The sequence below is a fragment of the Hemibagrus wyckioides genome, linkage group LG13 (assembly GCF_019097595.1).
Source record: "Hemibagrus wyckioides isolate EC202008001 linkage group LG13, SWU_Hwy_1.0, whole genome shotgun sequence".
Lineage (NCBI taxonomy): Eukaryota > Metazoa > Chordata > Actinopteri > Siluriformes > Bagridae > Hemibagrus > Hemibagrus wyckioides.
The window spans coordinates 16,358,626-16,378,622 of record NC_080722.1 but is presented as its reverse complement, the minus strand read 5'-3'; the positions used below and the strand labels follow the sequence as shown (position 1 = coordinate 16,378,622).

Genomic DNA, 19,997 nt, shown 5'->3' with positions numbered 1-19,997 from the left:
GAACACGTTTCCACTGCTCCACAATCCAGTGGCAGCGGTCTTTACACCACACCAGCCAACGCCTACCATTGAACATATTGATCCTAGGCTTGTGTGCAGCTGCTCAGGCATGGAAAGCCATTTTATAAAGCTCCCAGTGCACAGGTCTTGTGCTGATCTTGCTTCCAGAGGCAGTTTGTGACACAACAGAGAGTAGTTGATGTTTGATGTTTTCAGCTCTGCTCTGTGAGTGTGTGAGGTCTACCCCTTAGCGGTGTGGCTGAGCTGTTGTTGCTCCATAATAACACTTACAGTTTCCTGGGGCAGATGTAGCAAGGCAGAAATTTTACAAACTGACTTGTGGCAAAGGAGAAATTGGGAGAAAATTAGATAAAAGCATGCAAAATCAAATCAAGATGAATACAGAATTCATTCATAATTCATTCATTCATTTTCAGTAAACGCTTTATTCTAGTCAGGGTGGAGAAGCCTATCACAGGAAACACTGGAACTGTTACAGTGCAACATTTCTCCTGCCAGTGTTTGTCTATGATGATGGCTACGTGCTTGCATCTGTTACCCGAAGATTTCACTGAAAGTCTTTCATCTGAACTCAGTATCATTTATGATAGCAAAATAAAATCATAAGGCTTTTATCATGACTTTTAGGAAGGGTAAATGAAAACAAACCTTAACATCACTGATATTTATCTCAACTTTACATTTCTTAGGCATCAACCCCACCCTCTTCCACTGGAGAAGTCCAAATCCCCACATCCCAAAACACTGACACCCAATTCGCAAAAATCCTTACATAAAGCTTAAATAATCTTCTAACAGAAAACATTCCCAACTCAACTGTCATACATTTTTCTTTGTTAAATATCATTTATTATTAGTGTTACATTATTTGGAGTTCCTCCTCTAGCTGTATAACCTGTGAATGAGCCGTTTGCTATAGAAACAATAAAGTATTAGAACCAGCACATTAATATAAACCTGTGATTTGAATAAAAAAAAAAACACTAGTGTCAGAGCTCCTGTGCTGACCAATACTGTAACAGTCACGATTTCAACAACTCTGTTAGAAATAAATCTAATCTCTATTCATATCAATGAACAAAGGGCTCTGAATCTTCTGTTTATCACTTTTAGGACATACTTTATTATTTTCTTTACTTATTTATTTAATTTGAAAAATATAGATAATTTAAAATGTGCCTATAAAAGGCATGCAGGTTTTAACACGCTTTTGCTACATGCAGTAATCCTATCATTAAACCTGTTTTTTGAACATTATGCAAATAAAAGCCGAACCCCCGGATCTTAAAGATTTCCCTTTCATGCTTTTGAATGCAAAAATAATTCTAACCATGACGTTTTCTGGCATCAGATTATCTAGAATCATGTGTTAGCTTAAATCTTTCATGGTTGGTAGCAGTTAGGAAAAATTACTAAATGACCTACATAGACATGAAGTGAATTTGAAACTCCACAAAGGGGTCAGGATTGAACCAGGGACCAGGTAGCAACACTACCTGCGCACCACCAGGCTGCCCTCGATTCATAATCACATTGAGACTAGAAATTGCATTGAATCGTGAGGTCCATAGAGATTCCCACCCCCTAGTGTTTTAATGCAGGGTGTTGTTATGTAAGCAGCCAGCCACACAGCCACTCATCCTTTCACTTCCTGTTTGGCTGTGGGATGAATCTACAGCATGGGCACAGCACTCTACGTTGCCAGGGGGACAAGGCCAAGTGCGAGTCTCTGTTCACTGTTCCTGTGTCAGCATGAGGCTAGTGTGTGTGTAAAAGAAAAATAACACTGTGCTGCGTATCATAATGAATGGAGCAAGGAGAGGGGAAGTAAGTCTAGGATGAATCAGAAACATTGTGTGTCGATACCTGATGTCAAAACCGTACTGAGTGAAGCAGCAACTGAATGAATGGCTGTGAGTCAGCAGGAAGTGAAGGAAGTGTGCTATGATCACTCTGCTCTGTCATATGAGAGGCAGAGGGAGAGAGTGTAGATTATAAATGAGCTAGTTTAAGCCCTGGACTCTAACACTAGGGAAATTCTAGCCTTTATCCTAACACAATCCTATCTCCCATTGCACTCCAGTCCTACAGGTAAACAGATACTTTTGGCTCAAAAGCTGGAGTCGATGTGGGATCAACTCAGGATCAGCAGAAAGAAACACAGGCCCAGTTTCTCATCATGTTCATGGTGGCATTGTGCAGGTGCAGCCTGTAGATCTCCCTGTGCTACTGTAAATACATACTGTCAATACACTCATGGTGCACTTTACCTTATACTACAAATGGGTAGGGTTTCCCTTTGCTCTCAAAACAGCCTCAATTCATTGTAGCATGGATTCCATGGCAGATTCTTCTGCATGTTGTTGTGACTGCATCACGTAATTCCTGCAGGTTTTTCAGGTGCACATTCATGCTGTCAATCTCCTGTTCTACCACATCCCAAAGGTCTTCTACTGGAGTCAGATCTGGTGACTGAAGACCAATAAAGATCACTGAACTCATTGCCATTCTTATGAAACCAGTTTGAGACGACTTTGTGAGGCTGTGGCTCAACAGCCCTAAATGTGCCATAAAAACATTCCCCACAACATTACACCACTTCCATCAGCCTGGACTGTAGTGACAAGTCAGGGTGAGTATGTGGATTTGTACTGTTGCCAAATTCTGAAATCATTTTAAACCTCTCTTTTTTCTCTCTCTTGAAGTGAACATGTTGCCAGTTCATCTGACTGCACGTTTTGGGGAGCTGGAAGGAAACTGAAGAAATCAGAAGAAAACATGAGGAGAAGCTTCACAAACAGTGACCTGCGATCAGGATACAGCAGTTACTGAAAATGACTGAAATGAATGAATGACCCTAACCTTAACCCTAGACTCCTTTCATATGTGTTAAACATTCTCCTTATAGTTCTACCTTACAGGTCTACCTATTTCATCACATTATTACATCACTTCATTAAAAATGTTTATGGTGAGGCTTAAATGATGGGAGTTTGCCTTTAATTAAATTTATGCTTTAATTTAACTGTCCTTATAGAAAAAATAATCAGAAAGAGTACATTCATAAAACACCTTCTGACCAATCCCAATCAAGAGTTCAATAGCTCTGGGGTATAGATTTATGTAAGCCTTTAACAAACAAAATTAAGGTATTAAATTAATGTCAATGCTGCACATAAGTTTCAAATAAAAGTCCATCAAGCTGTGTGTAATAATGTTTCTGTTAAGCGGTTTTAATCGAAATCCATATTTTGGCGTGATTTATACACATGGGTTTGTCCATTATGAATTTTGGAGGCTTTATTATGTCCATTTTATGATAAAACAGGCAAAGACTTTAAAATTCATCTGTCATTTTATATAAACAAATATCAACTGATATAAACTGATATCTACTGGTTTTCAGTTAGCTAGGTTTAGCAGGCTCAGCAGTATCACTTTCAATTATGATCAGTCAATTAAATAAAAAATTCATTAGGCAACAGAGCCAGCATCCAAGCACACCTCCTTTAATGCATCAGTTGCATTTCTGGGTTTAAAATGTGAGTTAAAGCAGGAAAATCACCAAACTGAGTTTGTACCTACGGATTAGTTTATAATCAGGGTCCATCTGCTGTGTGACAGACATGTCATGTTTTAAATGTGGGGTTGGTTGTCTGTATTGAACCAGGGCAAGAAGACACACAGTAAGGAGTGTGTGTGTGAGAGAGTGTGTATGCATGAGAGAGTGACGCAGAGAGCAGTATGTCATCCTTTGCTTATACTGTATCTGCATGTAGACGTACAGTGGGGTCTGATTGGTCCTTTCCTTCCCTCCCCACGCACAGTCCCTGCTCCTCCCTTCAGCAGCTACAGACAACCAGATCACAATCCTACTACATCACAGACAAACCAGCACACACACTCACATACACACACACACATTTTTAGTTATAAGGAGATTATCACTACCTTGTTTGTGGGACTGCTGAGTGAGAATCATTCCAAGAACATTTACTTTTGTACCCTTACAGTCTAACACTATAAGGGGAATAAAACATTTCAGGTTGTGCCATCATACCACCATGTCTATTTTCCTATGAAGTCTTTTATTCTCACATTCTTACATCTTACATTCTCTGATGTCTGACAGCTGGGTCTAAGTTCAGCATAGCTTGGAGTTGCTTCATTCTCTTCATTCGTAGTAAGTCATTTTGCATAAAAGCAACAGCAAATCCACTAGTGAATGCTGCTAGAAAAATGACCGTGATCCGAAACACACCAGCAAGTCCACCTCTGAATGGCTAAAAAAAAATAATGTTTTGGAGTTAGCTACCTAGTCAAAGTCCAGACTTAAATCCGATTGAGATTCTGTGGCATCACTTTAAACAGACCGTTCATGCTAGAAACCCTCCAATGTGGCTGAATTAAAACAATTTAAAACAATTCTGCAAAGAAGAGTGAAGCAAATTTCCGAAGGGGCCACAAACAGGTTATTAGGTTTTGGGGGCAATTACTTTTTCACATAGGGCCAGGCAGGTTTGGACAGTTTTTTACCCTTAATAAATGATATCATAATTTAAAAACTGCATTTTGTATTTACTCGCATAATTATCTTTGTATAATAAAATTGATGATCTGAACCATTTAAGTGAAAAAAAACTTCTATTTTCTAAAAAAACTTTAATTTTTACATATATTTTTACATATTTTATATATATATATATATAATATATAGTGCTGTGAAAAAGTATTTGCTGATTTTATATAGAATAATATTGAATAAGAAATAAAGCTCAGGTATTTAGAGATAGACGGCCATGTATTTTTTTTTAGAGGGGGGGGGATCACTGCGCATGGGCACTGCGCAGCGTCACAGAACACTTTACGTAATGTTTGTGTTTAAACTGTGTTTCCTTTTAAACATTAAGGTGTTGTGGTTGTGAAGCAAGACTTGGATTATCCTTTGTGATTTTTCTACACTCCTGATTTCTTCTTACTCCGCGACTGGACCTGACTCTTACACCGACTCTACAGCAGTGATGATGAACTTCGGAGGAGGAGCCGCGCTTCAGCAGCACCAGGATGTGGAGCCCGAGCCCGGATGGAGCGGACTGGACGACCCCTGGAACGGTCAGTTACTGACTTTTCTCTTTTTGTCTTAAGTATAAAGTCTTTTAAACACCGCGGTATTACAAAAAAAAACGCAATCGGGAATATCGTTTTATTTGGTTAGATGATTTGGAGAAAATCTGTTCGGCTAATCGATATTTTGCTAATCGCTTTACGGACACGATCATTATGCTAAAGCTAGCGGACAAAGCGGCAGACTCCAGTGAAACGAGCAGGGAAGAAATCAACAGTGTTAATGTTTTCAGATATGTTCAAATCAGCTTTTTATAAAAGTCGGAATGTTAATTTAATGCTTATTAAAGTTTACTAAGACAAGCCGAGGAGTATTAGCAAAGATTAGCTAGACGGCTAGTTAGCATGTAGCTAAGCAATTGTTTTTCAGTGTTCCTAGTTTTTTTAAAGAGTGAATAAAACAAGTTAAAATGTTTACAATAACATGATCTATTTTATTATTTGAACGATTTTTCATTGTCCGTGTTTGTGGAGTTGTTAAAGCGGAGAGAGGAAGGGGCTGTGATGAAGGGCAGCTAGCTGAACAAAACCAATCGCTAGAAATAAATGGAGCTAGTGTGGCAATGTAGAGTGCAGCTTAGGGAAAAATATCAAGCTGTTTGTTTCACTTCTGTTCAGCAAGGATTTGTTCATAGCTGTAATGAATAAAATAGTTATGAGTAGTGTCATTTACGATAAAGGGCAAATTTTTGACAAGAGACACAAATGGACTCAAAGGGGATGTAAAGCATTGGAGTAAGGAACTGATAAAGAAACACACTGTCATAGAAATGTAGTTTAATCTGCATTGTTCTTGGGAAGATACTTTTGAGCATCGAGAAGTGACCAGTGTGAGTAACAGTGAAGCCGTGATAGCGTAAGTAACTCCTGTAAATGCAGAATATAAATACTGAGTTTTTCTGCACTGTTATAGGAAGATTACAGTAATATAACTTGTGTAAATATGTCTTGTTTTGATAGGGAGGTTTTCCTGCTTTACAAAATATACACAGTGCTATTAAAAAGGGGTTTCTGCTTCTTTTTATGAGATGTTTTTCAATGTGCCGCATTGTCTGTTTTTCTTCTTTGACACAGGGACACAGAGGGAGACGTTTGTGTTTCCACAGGATGAGGACGATGACAACTGGCCTGTGCTATGCCTCTCTCCTGTTTGGATGCCAACACCTGTGAGGAGCCCATCCCCACCTATGAGAGGCCTCTCTCCTTTATGTACCCCACCACCTGTGAGGAGCCCATCCCCACCTATGAGAGGTCTCTCTCCTTTATGTACCCCACCACCTGTGAGGAGCCCATCCCCACCTATGAGAGGTCTCTCTCCTTTATGTACCCCACCACCTGTGGGGAGCCCATCCCCACCTATGAGAGGCCTCTCTCCTTTATGTACCCCACCACCTGTGAGGAGCCCATCCCCACCTATGAGAGGCCTCTCTCCTTTATGTACCCCACCACCTGTGAGGAGCCCATCCCCACCTAGGAGAGGCCTCTCTCCTTTATTGACCCCACCACCTGTGAGGATCCCATCCCCACCTATGAGAGGTCTCTCCCCTTTATGGACCCCACCACCTGTGAGGATCCCATCCCCACCTATGAGAGGTCTCTCCCCTTTATTGACCCCACCACCTGTGAGGAGCCCATCCCCACCTATGAGAGGCCTCTTTCCTGTATTGATCCCACCACCTGTGGAGAGCCTCTTTCCTGTATTGATCCCACCACCTGTGGAGAGGTGGTGATCATGGATAAGAGGTGATCCATATAGGCCTCTCTCCTATATGGATTACCTCTTATCCATGATGTAGGGTAAGTATCTGTGGTAAGTATCTGTGGTAAGTATTTCATCCCTAGATTTCAGCATTAGTCTTTTTTAATAATTATGTATTTCAGCCTTTTAAACACTTGGGGTGGTGAGAATCCGCTTGATACCTTCTCGTCTGTTGTGTTGGAAAAAAAAAAAAAAAACATTTTGGAGCTAACTATGTAACCTGTTCCCAAAATTTTCAGTAGACCCAAGAGCCCAGTGTTCATGCTCAGGCCTCTTCTGTAGTTTTTTTAAGAACAGCTCTTACGAGCTCATAGCCCATAGTTCATAGCTATATCATTCGGTCACTTTATGAATCTCGGTGTAATTGCGCAGGCATCCAGAGGATTCTTACCACCGTCTCTAGCATAATCTCTAAATGTAAATCATTTTAATGATAGAATTGTGGTAAGATTAAAGTAGTTATGGCATTTAGTTAAAAATGTGATTCTGTTGTTTCTTGTGTATTTTGCATTTGCATTTAGTTTGTCTCATTCGGGTACTCAAACCCCTCCACCACAATAAGGTGGCCCCTGGTAGGGTCTCCCAAGGCAAACAGGTCCTAGGTGACGGGTCAGACTAAGAGCGGTTCAAATCCCCCTTATGAAGAAAAAGAAAGCAAGGACCATTACGTCGCCCGGATTGGCGTTACCGGGGCCCCAACCTGGAGCCAGGCCTGGGGCTGGGGCATGCAGGCGACCGCAGGAAGGAGCATAAGGGGCTGGTGCAATGTGTTTTGGGTAGCAGTCAGGGGCAGGGGCCTAGACGACCCAAACCCTGGTTAAAGAATCTGGCTCTTGGGACATGGAATGTCACTTCACTGGGGGGGAAGGAGCCTGAGCTGGTGGGGGAGGCTGAGCGGTACCGGCTAGAGATAGTCGGGCTCGCCTCCATGCACAGCCTGGGCTCTGGAACCCAACTCCTGGAGAGAGGTTGGACCCTCTACTATTCTGGAGTACCTCATGGTGAGAGGCGGTGGGCTGGGATGGGCTTGCTTATAGCCCCCGAGCTCAGCTGCCATGTGTTGGAGTTTTCCCCAGTAAATGAGAGGGTGGTTTCCCTGCGCCTTCGGGTGGGGGATAGGGGCCTCACTGTTGTTTCGGCTTACGGGCCGAACAGCAGTGTGGAGTACCCAACCTTCTTGGAGACCCTACGAGGGGTGCTGGAAGGTGCCCCGACTGGGGACTCCATAGTTATACTGGGGGACTTCAACGCCCATGTGGGTAACGACAGTGTTACCTGGAGGGGCGTGATTGGGAGGAACGGCCCCCCTGATCTGAACTCAAGTGGTGTTCCGTTATTGGACTTCTGTGCTAGTCACAGTCTGTCCATAACGAACACCATGTTCAAGCATAAGGGTGCCCATCAGTACACATGGTACCAGGACACCTTAGGCCGGAGGTCAATGATCGACTTTGTGGTCGTGTCATCTGACCTTCGGCCATATGTCTTAGACACTAGGGTGAAGAGAGGGGCTGAGCTGTCAACTGATCACCACCTGGTGGTGAGTTGGATCCGCTTGCAGAGGAGGATGCCGGACAGACTTGGCAGACCCAAACGTATTGTGGGGTTCTGTTGGGAACGTCTGGCTGAACCCTCTGTTAGGGAGGTCTTCAACTCCCACCTCCGGGAGAGTTTCGACAAGATTCCGAGGGAGGATGGGGACATTGAGTCTGAGTGGACCATGTTCTCCTCCTCCATTGTTGACGCAGCTACCAGGAGCTATGGCCGTAAGGTCTCTGGTGCCTGTTGTGGCGGCAATCCCCGAACCCAGTGGTGGACACTGGAAGTAAGGGATGCTGTCAAGCTGGAGAAAGAGACTTCGGACTCCGGAGGCAGCTGATGAGTACCGGCAGGCCAAGCGAGCTGCAGCCCGGGTGGTTGTGGAAGCAAAAACTCGGGTCTGGGAGGAGTTCGGGGAGGCCATGGAGAAGGACTATCGGTCGGCCTCGGGGAAATTCTGGCAGACCGTCCGGCACCTCAGAAGGGGTAAGCAGCTCTCTGCCAGCACTGTGTATGGTGCTGGTGGAGAGTTGTTGACCTTGACTGGGGATATTGTCGGAAGGTTGAAGGAATACTTCGAGGATCTCCTCAATCCTACTGACACACCTTCCGTAGAGGAAGCAGAGGCTGAGGACTCAGAGGTAGATTCATCCATTACCCAAGCTGATGTCACTGAGGTAGTCCAGCAGCTCCTTGGTGGCAAGGCGCCGGGAGTGGATGAGATTCGCCCCGAGTACCTTAAGTCTCTGGATGTTGTGGGGCTGTCTTGGCTGACACGTCTCTGCAACATAGCGTGGCAGTCAGGGACAGTGCCTCTGGACTGGGCGACTGGGGTGGTGGTCCCTCTTTTTAAGAAGGGGGATCGGAGGGTGTGTTCCAACTATAGGGGGATCACACTCCTCAGCCTCCCAGGGAAAGTCTATTCCAGGGTACTGGAGAGTCCATCCTTTAGTCGAACCACGGATTCAGGAGGAACAATGCGGGTTTCGTCCTAGTCGTGGGACACTGGACCAGCTCTATATCCTTCACAGGGTGCTTGAGAGTTCATGGGAGTTTGCCCAATCAGTCCACATGTGTTTTGTGGACTTGGAGAAGGCATTTGACCGAGTCCCTTGTGGCATCCTGTGGGAGGTGCTCTGGGAGTATGGGGTCCGTGGCCCTCTGTTAAGGGCTGTTCGGTCTCTGTATGACCGGAGCAGGAGCTCGGTTCGCATTGCCGGCTGTAATTCAGATCTGTTCCCAGTGCATGTTGGACTCTGGCAGGGTTGTCCTTTGTCACCGGTTCTGTTCATTATTTTTATGGACAGAATTTCTAGGTGCAGCCAGGTGGTGGAGGGAGTCCGGTTTGGGGATCATAGGATTTCGTCTCTGCTTTTTGCAGATGACGTTGTCCTGTTGGCTCCTTCGAGCCAGGACTTACAGCATGCGCTGGGGCAGTTCGCAGCCGAGTGCGAAGCGGCTGGGATGAGGATCAGCACCTCCAAATCCGTGGCCATGATTCTCGACTGGAAAAAGGTGGTTTGTCCCCTCCAGGTTGGAGGGGTGTTCCTTCCTCAAGTGGAGGAGTTTAAGTATCTCGGGGTTTTGTTTACAAGTGAGGGAAGGATGGAGCGTGAGATTGACAGATGGATTGGTGCAGCGGCAGCAGCAATGCGGTCTATGTACTGGTCTGTTGTGGTGAAGAAGGAGCTGAGCCGAAAGGCGAAACTCTCAATTTACCAGTCAATCTACGTTCCTACTCTTACTTATGGTCATGACCGAAAGGACAAGATCCCGGACACAGGCGGCCGAAATGAGTTTTCTTCGTAAGGTGGCCGGGCGTTCCCTTAGAGATAGGGTAAGGAGCTCTGTCACCCAGGAGGAGCTCGGAGTAGAGCCGCTGCTCCTCTACATTGAAAAGGGCCAGTTGAGGTGGCTTGGGCATCTGTTTCAGATGCCTCCTGGACGTCTCCCAGGGGAGGTGTTCCGGGCATGCCCAACCGGGAAGAGACCCTGGGGAAGACCCAGGACATGCTGGAGGGACTATGTCTCTCGGCTGACCTGGGAACGCCTTGGAATTCCCCCGGAAGAGCTGGAGGAAGTGGCTAGGGAGAAGGAAGTCTGGGCATCCCTGCTTAGACTGCTGCCCCCGCGACCCGGCTACGGATAAGCGGGAGACAATGAATGAATGAATGAATTTAGTTTGTGTTAAATGTATAGGATTTTTATAATATTAATGTTATTTATGTGTATTAGCTTAATTTATATTAATAAATAAATATAATTTGTATTGTTGTAGAATCATGCATTGTTGTAAATATGTAAATATTACATTTTTAAGATTTAGATTTTAATATTAAGTTTTACAAATGTAGTGTTATGTTATAAAATGTTAAAATATTACATAAAATATTAATATCTGTAATAAGTGTACAGTTTGTCATTGCTTGTAAATAGTTAATACGTTATTTTTTGGTTTAATACACACATGTCTCAAGTGTCTTTTTTTATAACAAACATTTCTCATTTGTTTCTCATATAATTACACAGTAAAAAGAGTACAGTATTGCTGTATTACATATCAGTATTTTTCTAAAACAACAGCCATGTTACTGTGTAAAATGTTGTCAGAGAGAGAGAGAGAGAGAGAGCGCGAGAGAGAGCGAGAGTGTGTGTGTGTGTGTGTGTGTGTGTGTGTACTGAGATGAAATCACTGAAAGCTAAATAAAATCAGAAGGTTGTGAGTTCCAATCCCAGATCCACCAAGCTGCCACTGCTGGGCCCTCAACCCTCAATTACTCAGTTGTATAAAATAAGATAAAAAGTATCTCTGGATAAGAGCATCTGCTAAATGCCAGAAAAATAAATGGAAATGTCTGATATCTGCCTCTTGTCTCCTCAGTTCTGGTCAAACCTATGAGAGTGTCACACTTATTCAAAACACATGTCACTAAGACCTGTTATAAACATATTCTGTCTAATTTAACTCTGAATGAAATAAAACCTCATAAACCTTCTGATATTAATTATACTATTTTCCTTCCACCCTCATCGTCCTGACTCCTGACCCTGAGGCTGACCAGTGTGCCTGCACACCAGGGGATAGTAGATAGTAAAACTGCTTTATCTTCTTCATATCTGTCTGTTGGTTTTTAATAAATTTTGGACTTGTTTCATTTTGGACTGCAGTTGTTGTGTCTGTTATCCAGTGTGACAGTGCTGTTAAAGATTCATATAATTTGGTACAACTTACAAATCGACTTAAAACAGTTTTTACTTGTACTAAAGATTTTAGGAGCACTTCTACTTTTACCCTCCTTAGAGAATTATTGGAAAGTAACAGTTCTTTTACATTCCTTTTTGTATTTTTCTTAAAGAAAAAAAAGCTAATATCAGCTTCATTGTGAGAGAAGTTCACACTCTGTAGCCACTGCAGAATATGGTTCCTGTATTTATGTCTGATGTAAATGGAGTACACAGATATATATACCAGATATACCAGTAGTGTCTCAGGTGTCTGATGCGACTGATTTATTATTCAGTGATTCATCAGAAACTTGTTGCCAAATCATTTCACTGTCAGTCCACTTTGTGTTTGGAAGTCAGGGAATTCAAGTGGACTTTCCTTTCCTTTTAATGACCTTTCACAGAAAAAAAAAACTTTTGACAATCAAACAGGCTCAGTCTGGCATCTGATTATTGACTTATTATTATTAGTTTATAGCATCCAATGAGGTTCATTATAGTATTAAAAAAATCATGTTGATCTAACATCAGCTGTGATATTGTCAGGATACACAACAGTTAGCATTCTAGCTATGGGTGTGTGTCTGAATATGGACTGCAGTGTGGATCTTGAGGATGAACATCCCTGGTCCTGTAATGTGTAATGTGTAGTATAATGTTTCTATACACTGGAGTACACAGAAAATGAGACTCCTTTGCCAGCCTAGAAGACATGAACTCTATCTAATTTGAAAAGGCATGTTCGAGACAAGTTCACTAACATTAACTAGCTACATTTAAACTAATTAGCATGCTAATGCAACTTGCAGTAGCTAACAGATTTGGCTACTGGATAACTTTGTGGATTGGTGCACTAGGAATTACCTGCTCCTAAATGTGATGAAGACCAAGGAGATGGTGGTGGACTTTAGGAGGACTAAAACTTTGAATGAGCCCATAACCATCATGGGCAAGGAGGTTGGAATTGTTTACAACTACAAGTATCTGGGTGTACACTTAAACAGCAGACTGGACTGGAGGAGCCACATTGACCCTGTATATAAGAAGAGGATAAGCAGACTCTATTTCCTGAGGAAGTCTTTAACAAGATGCTGGAGCTCTTTTACCAGTCTGTGATGGTGAGTGCTATTTACTGTGTTGTGGACTGCTGTAGCATTAGCACCAGGGTTGCAAGCAGGATCAACAAGTCTACAACAAATCTATCTATCTACCTGTCTGTCTGTCTGTCTGTCTGTCTATCTATCTATCTATCCGTCCGTCCGTCCGTCCGTCCATCTATCTATCTACATTTTTAAAGTTTACTTTAAATGATAGTTTTTCTTTCTGACCACGTCCTACATATTCTTCAGACTGTACCACTGTATCCACTGATGCTGACTGGACACTTCAAGGCTCCCAGGCTGAGACCCTCCCATTGTGACATCACCAAGGGTCACGTTTGGCAAATGTGTCTACTGTTGAGAAAAGAGTTGTGTGTGTGTGTGTAGACACAAGCTGAGAGACAAAAGAGGGGGAGGGTTTAAAAAAAAGAGAGACACTAAAAACAGCACAAGGGTATTTCCACAGCTTTTTTGGTTACTCTGTTTTAACCTTGATACTTACTACTGACTTTCTTTAAGTGTTCTTCTATTGATTTGAACTGTCTCCTTTTCTTCATGTTTTATGATAAAACAAAGTGCTGCTGATCAGGACAGCAGTAGTAGTTAGAAACAGAGTCAGGAGTGAAGGGGCTGAGGAGAGGAGAGGGAGAGGGAGACATTTCTGGCTTGTGTGCGTCAGGCTTTTCGTTCCCCTCCCATTACTCATAGTGAACAACCAGCTGCTTCAACAGGAAGTGACTCTCAATGTTTTCATTCATTCTCTCTCTCTCTCTCTCTCTCTCTCTCTCACACACACACACACACACACACACACACACAGTATATACATTCCTGCCTAAGTCTGACCAAATACAGCTGGACTGCGATCATCTTTACCAGCTGGTAATTACTGCTGCTAATGGTGCACTGTACATTTCAACATGGTAATTAATATATTCTCCATCATGAACTGGTCAGTTTTTCAGCTTTATCAATACCTTACCAGCTACATAGTGTCCACCAGTGTGTGTAGCGATGTAACCAGTCAGACCAAGCTGGATTTTTCAGCAGGGATATTTTATTTCAATCACTAAAATATCTCTTGCAGTTCCACAAACCGCACACTTACATGAGCCTTTTAAAAGGCTGGCTCTGTGTGTGTGTGTGTGTGTGTAGCTGGTGCTGGTTAATATTTCAGTGTTCTGGAAGCGCAGTGTATTCCAGCACAGCCTGGCCACGTGCTGCTCTCCGCATCCTCACACTCACTCACCTCCATGAACAACACTGACCTCTAGAGCCCAGGGCTAGGAAAGACTCGAAGACTGTGTGTTTTCGTCCCCTTTCTTTTTTTTCTTTCCTTACCTTCATTCCTTCCTTTCTTTCTTTTTTTCTTTCATTTTTTCCTTCCTGCCTCCCTTTCTTCCCCACTTTTTTCTTTTTCTTTCTTTCTTTCTTTCTTTCTTTCTTTCTTTCTTTCTTTCTTTCTTTCTTTCTTTTTCTTCCCTCCCCCCCTTCCTTTCTCCCCCCCTTCTTTCTTTCTTTCTTTCTTTCTTTCTCAGCCCCCCTCCCTTCTTTCCTTCCTTCATTCCTTCGACTTGGTCTTAATCCAACATATCGAGCTTGCATATACATGACAGCCAGACTTTGACCTGAAAATAATAAAAAAAAAAGCAAAAACATTTGACTGAATTTTGCATGCTCTGACATGTAAATAGAACAAGGAAATAAATGGTTTCTTTACCATGAGCTATTGAAAGGTTACCTCAGGTCACAGATAAAATAAATAATCTGCTGTGGGAAAGTGGCTCCTCATGAGCACGATTCTTCCTGAACTTAGCTTAAACAAGAGAGTGCAGTAACCTGAAACTCAAGGAATAAGAAACACATATATCTGAATTTCTGACCATTGGAATTGTGGAAAAAGTCATCAGAATGATCAGTTCAAGAAATAAACTACATTACATGCTGTCTAAAGAAACATTTATGATGTAAATAGTGATCTATACAATACAATGACAATAGTGAATTAATTTGACCTTCTCTACACTTTTGAATGCACATGTCCAACTGTTCAGTGTTTCAGTACTTTTTGCATAACTTGCTGTTCTCTAACAAGGTGCTTAACGGCAAAATTCACAACTGGTGTTTGATCCATGAATCGACCAATAAATTTTCTGGTTCGATTAGAATTGGTATTTAAACAGTCCTCTTCATCATGCTGTTCACATTTTGACATCATGAGACCAAGATGACACCTAACAATTGATCAGCAGTACCTCGCAATTGTGAGGCTTCAAACAGGATGTTCTCAGAGAGAAGAGGCCACTGAGCTTAGAGTGTCAGAGTGTCATCAGCAGGTTGCAACAGAGATACAGAGAGACTGGAAGAGTCACAGAAAGGCATAGAAGTGGACGTCCTTTGGCCACATCCCACGTTGATGACCGCTTCATTGTGAACAGTGCCCTGTGGAACCGGGTGATGAATGCCACTCAACTCCAGGCACATTTAAGGGAGGTGAGAGGCACCGAAGTGTCAGGTCAGACCATTCGAAACTGTTTACATCAGCGTGGTCTGCGTGCTAGACGACCTGCAAGGGTACAATGAGATTCTGGCCCTTCAAGAAGAGTGGAATGCCATGCCTCAGCAGACAATAAGTCGACTCGTGAACGTCGTTGTCAAGCTGTAATTGATGGTCAAGGGCACATGACAAATTATTGAGACATTGACATTCTTTGTTGTGGTATACCCACCATTGTTGTTGGCTTTTGTTTCAATAAATTGTTTGAGATAAGGAAATCTCCATTGCAAATCACCTACTTTCATAATATCACTGTAGCGTGAACTTTTTACATTTTCCATAAATTTCACCCAAAAGCCAAATAACCTTAACTTTTTGTGAGTAGTGTATATATAAGCTTTCTTAAGACACTTTTTGAGCAAAATTCTTATCTAGAGAAAGTTAAGAATAACAGTCCCCTCCTCTTTCGGGTAGCTCTGCTCATCTTTCCCATTTCATGTACACAATTTGACTATGGAAACACATTCAAATGAATAAGGTACATGTACTCCACCTCACACTGGCACCATTACACATCACAACAAACGCAAACAAATGCCAACACTCAAACTAGACCACTGGGTGTCACATTTCTTGTCATTTGTGTGACCTGGCACAGTGTTTTGTACCTGTTAACCACAGGAATATTACCAATATCAGGAAGTCAATTCAGGAAAATGGAAATAACTGACTTCATCCAGTAAACAGGTTAGATCAGATATTACCTCAGGCCATCAGTGTGAAATAATGAAAAACAAAATTTGTTTATTAAAATGCTGAGAAGTAAGGGGAGTCATGTGGATACGGTATATAGAAATATGTACCTCTATACAGACCAGCTTAATCTGGAGTGACTCGCCGTGGCCATCTTACCATCATCTGGTAAAGCTTCTGTTTGTTATTTACTTTGGCTAATGTTTTCACACATTAACAAGAAAGCAATCCTGTGGGTAATATATTTAAAGCAGGCTGGGTCAGTGTAATAAATGTAAAGTTAGCGAGGTAGATTGATCTATATTCATTTGCATGCTTGATCTCGGATACAAGTTACACAGAAACCATCTGAATAAGCCATCATTAGGACGGTTTTAAAACAGCCCTCAGGTTACCTTCTGTCCAGATGATCAAGACTCAGCAAGGTTTGGTGATCAATGTCACAGATAGGTGATCTATAGGATAATCGTTTCAGGATTTGGTCTGGCAGCGCAGCGAGAGGAATGACGACACTTGGGGTACATGAGGAGGATCAAATGGAGATGGACTCCACAGAGATGTGGTACATCATGACTAGAAAGCAGCAGCTCTACGGTCGGCGCACCCTCCTCCTGGGGCTGCAGGAGTTCCTGAAAAGAAACAACTTTTGTGAAGGTAACCTGTCTCTGCATGAGCTAAACATGTATGAATTACATCCATGTAAACGTATCTGAATACTTTAACCTACTTATGAGGGTGAATAAGCGTTTATTTGTGAACCCTCCATTTTATTTTTATTTATTGATCCAGTGCATATGAGTGTCTGGATTCCTCTATAAAAAAATTGATTGAGTTCTAATTGATGCTGTACTTTTAATGTTTTCATTTGACTCAGCCATGTTTAACAAGCTTTACTGATAGCTTGTGTCATTAATATATTTAACGCAGTTAAATGGTACTGTAGCTAGCAGGCGGGACAGTAAGTAGCATTTCCACCTAAAATGAGGTCCCTTATTTCATCTGGAGCTCAGTTTACTGTGTTACATTTAATATCTTCTATCCATGTTTGTGTGGCTTTCCTCTGGGCTTGTGGGGATTTTTCTTCTCCAACCTCTGCATCCCAGTAGTTGGAGATTGATGATACTAAATTGCCCTTAGCTTTGAATAAGCGTGTGAACGTGGAGCTCTGCGTCAGACCGGCAGATCATCAGGGCGTATTCCTGCCTCACTCCTAGTCTTCCTAGGACACTCTGAATCCAAATGTGACCCTAAACAGTTAGGAATGAATAAAATGGTGCTGTATATGTTCCAGGTGAAATAAAACAGCAGGTTTGTGTTTAATAAATAAAAATATTACAACGAACAAGGCTACAGTAATCTGGTTATGCTGCACATCTGCGACAATCAGCTCTGGTGCTGTGTTTTATTTCCACATGAATGCTGCTTACTTTTAGGAAGTTTCAACAAGAACGAGGACCAAGGACTGTGTGAGCTGGAGCAAATAGAAAAAGAGCTGCATAGCCTATCCGAGAGAGAGAGGGAGCTGAAGAATGGAATGAGTTTACAGGAAAAAGAATCCACCGTCACAAAAATTACAGAGGAGTCATCTGCCACTGGTATGTTTCCACAGCTACTGTTTAAGGGCTCGGTTTGGGTGTATTTAGATCCAAATAATCATATAATATATACTATAATTTAAATATCCTGATCCCTGACCAGGATAAAGTGCTCACCCAAGGTACAAATTCAGGGAATAACTACAGCACAAGTTTTTCCAGTCCTCAGACTGCTTTCATTGCTGGAGAAAAACATATATGATACGTTCATTTTCTGTTTCATTTTTACTCAATCATTAACTATTTTTTGAGGGGTGGAGTATCTATCTGTATGTCTACATCACATGACATGCTGTAACAATAACAAAAGACTTCTAGTTAGGAAGCACATGTTCATCCTCGACCTACAGGCATCCTATTAACTAAAGCTTTAAAAAAGAAATGTTACGTCCTTAGAGATCGATTTCCAAGTGAAATGCTGAAGGATTTGTGGGGCGTGGCTGGACAGAAGGGAAAGGCTTGTCTTTGTTTTTAGTGCAGATGAAATTTGCCTGGCAGATAGCAGCAGGTAATAAAACTTAGAAATTGTTCCTTTAAGAAGTTAATCACAGCTGTTTTTCCTGCATCACCTCCAGAAATAAAAGCCCAAATACTACAATATATATAAACATTCACGCAAAGGGGGAAAAGATCCAATTACTTCTATACGTCTATGTCCATCTGAACTATAGGATTGTAATCATTAAAAGATACACCGATCAGGTATAACCTTATGAGCACTGAGTGGTGAAGTGAATAAGACTGATTATCTCCTCATCATGGCACCTGTTAGTGGGTGGGATATATTAGACATCAAGTGAACATTTTGTCCTCAAAGTTGATGTGTTAGAAGCAGGAAAAATGGACAAGCGTAAGGATTTGAGTGAGTTTGACAAGGGCCAGATTGTGATGGCTAGACGACTGGATCAGAGCATCTCCAAAACTGCAGCTCTTGTGGGGTGTTCCTGGTCTGCAGTGGTCAGTATCTATCAAAAGTATCCTTTAAGTCCTGTAAGTTGCATGGAAACCCCATGTTGCAACTTACATGATGTAAAGGATCTGCTGCTTACATCTTGGTACCAGATACCACGGCACACCTTCAGGGATCTAGTGGAGTCCATGTGTCGACGAGTCAGGGCTATTTTAGCGCTAAAAGGGGGACCAACACGGTATTAGGCAGGTGGTCATAATGTTATGCCTGATCAGTGTAATATAATAATCCTGCATGTCACATTTCAGTCCAGAGCCCATCTGAGGAAGAGCTGAGCTCCACTACACCTGCTCCAGGTACTGCAGTATCACCTAACAGGTCAAATACTTAAAAAATGTGAGTAACACAGAGACTCAACAGTGATTTCCTGCCTCAGAGGTGGTAGAGGTGAAGGACCTGTCCTTTTCTCCAGCCTTGGTGCAGTGTCCCACCTGCCAGCAGCAAGTTACCACCGAGATTCAGCACAAAATCGGCAAAACTTCCTTTCTCCTCTGCTATCTCTCCGCATTGCTGGGGTGAGTCTCTATGTCACATTACATCAACCAAAAGTCAGACTACTGCGCTGATCACTTACATAGAAATATCAGCAGCACCGTAACATTGTATTAAAACACTTCTGGTGTATGTACTAGCAGTAGTGCTTCACAGTATTTACCCTGCCACTCAACACTTGCAGCTGTGTAGGTGGATGCTGTCTGTTGCCCTTCTTTCTGAACTACTTTAAAGACACCTGCCACTTTTGTCCCTCCTGTCAAACTGAAATCCAGATCGTCCCCCGGATCTAAAGATTCCACTGGAATTCCAGCTGTTCCCAAAGCACTGACCTGTAACAAAGATAAGACGGTTTCACAATACTGGACTTTGAACAAATGTGGACTGATAATCTCACTGAAGCTTTTTTTTTTTTTTTTTACTGTACAGATCTACATTAAAACACTAGAGATTTGGTGGTCAGAAGATCTCATATCCAAACTTCAAATCAATTTTATTATTCAAATTATAGCTCAGTATTATTGATATGTTTTGATATCAATTCAGCATTCAGAAATAAGATTTTACTAGCAGATGAATTTTGTGGGAACTCGACACTGCTGTTCTATTATTAGATCAGTAGCTTTAACAACGTAATCTTAATAAAAATAAAAGGTTCTTCCTCCAAGACTAGAACATTTGCTTAAATCTAGTGTGTGGATTTTTAAGGTCAGTTTATTGTACTCACCCAAATTCCGTAGAGGATATATACAGATATACAGATGACAGGAAAGGCAAATAAGCAAGCAAATGAGTTGGTTAATCAGTGGTCAATTCACAACAATATATTGTGTACGCAGCATCTCTGCACTGGATCAAATTGACCACACATCCAGAACAATTAGGATTAGACCTAACTACCAAATGTGAATACTGGAGAATA

General features: G+C 42.1%; 2 protein-coding genes across 3 annotated transcripts in view; one reads left to right on the top strand and one right to left on the bottom strand.

Annotated features, from left to right (window-relative positions):
• Positions 1–15,670: 15,670 nt before the first annotated feature.
• Positions 15,671–19,997, bottom strand: part of mrtfba (myocardin related transcription factor Ba) — a 31,880-nt gene continuing 27,553 nt past the window's right edge. The window contains exons 17-18 of one of the 2 annotated variants that reach the window (XR_009206284.1): positions 19,239–19,407; positions 15,671–16,647 (exon numbers count right to left, since the gene is read on the bottom strand). The gene's annotated coding sequence lies outside the window, so the exon portion shown is untranslated. The remainder of the gene's footprint in view (positions 16,648–19,238; positions 19,408–19,997) is intronic. The other variant, XM_058405427.1, reaches the window with a different exon arrangement.
• LOC131363154 (uncharacterized) lies at positions 16,522–19,391 on the top strand. The gene is made up of 5 exons (XM_058405430.1): positions 16,522–16,672; positions 17,452–17,613; positions 18,832–18,879; positions 18,960–19,098; positions 19,260–19,391. The coding sequence occupies exons 1-5, from the start codon at positions 16,522–16,524 to the stop codon at positions 19,366–19,368; spliced, it is 609 nt and encodes a 202-aa protein (XP_058261413.1). The 3' UTR covers positions 19,369–19,391.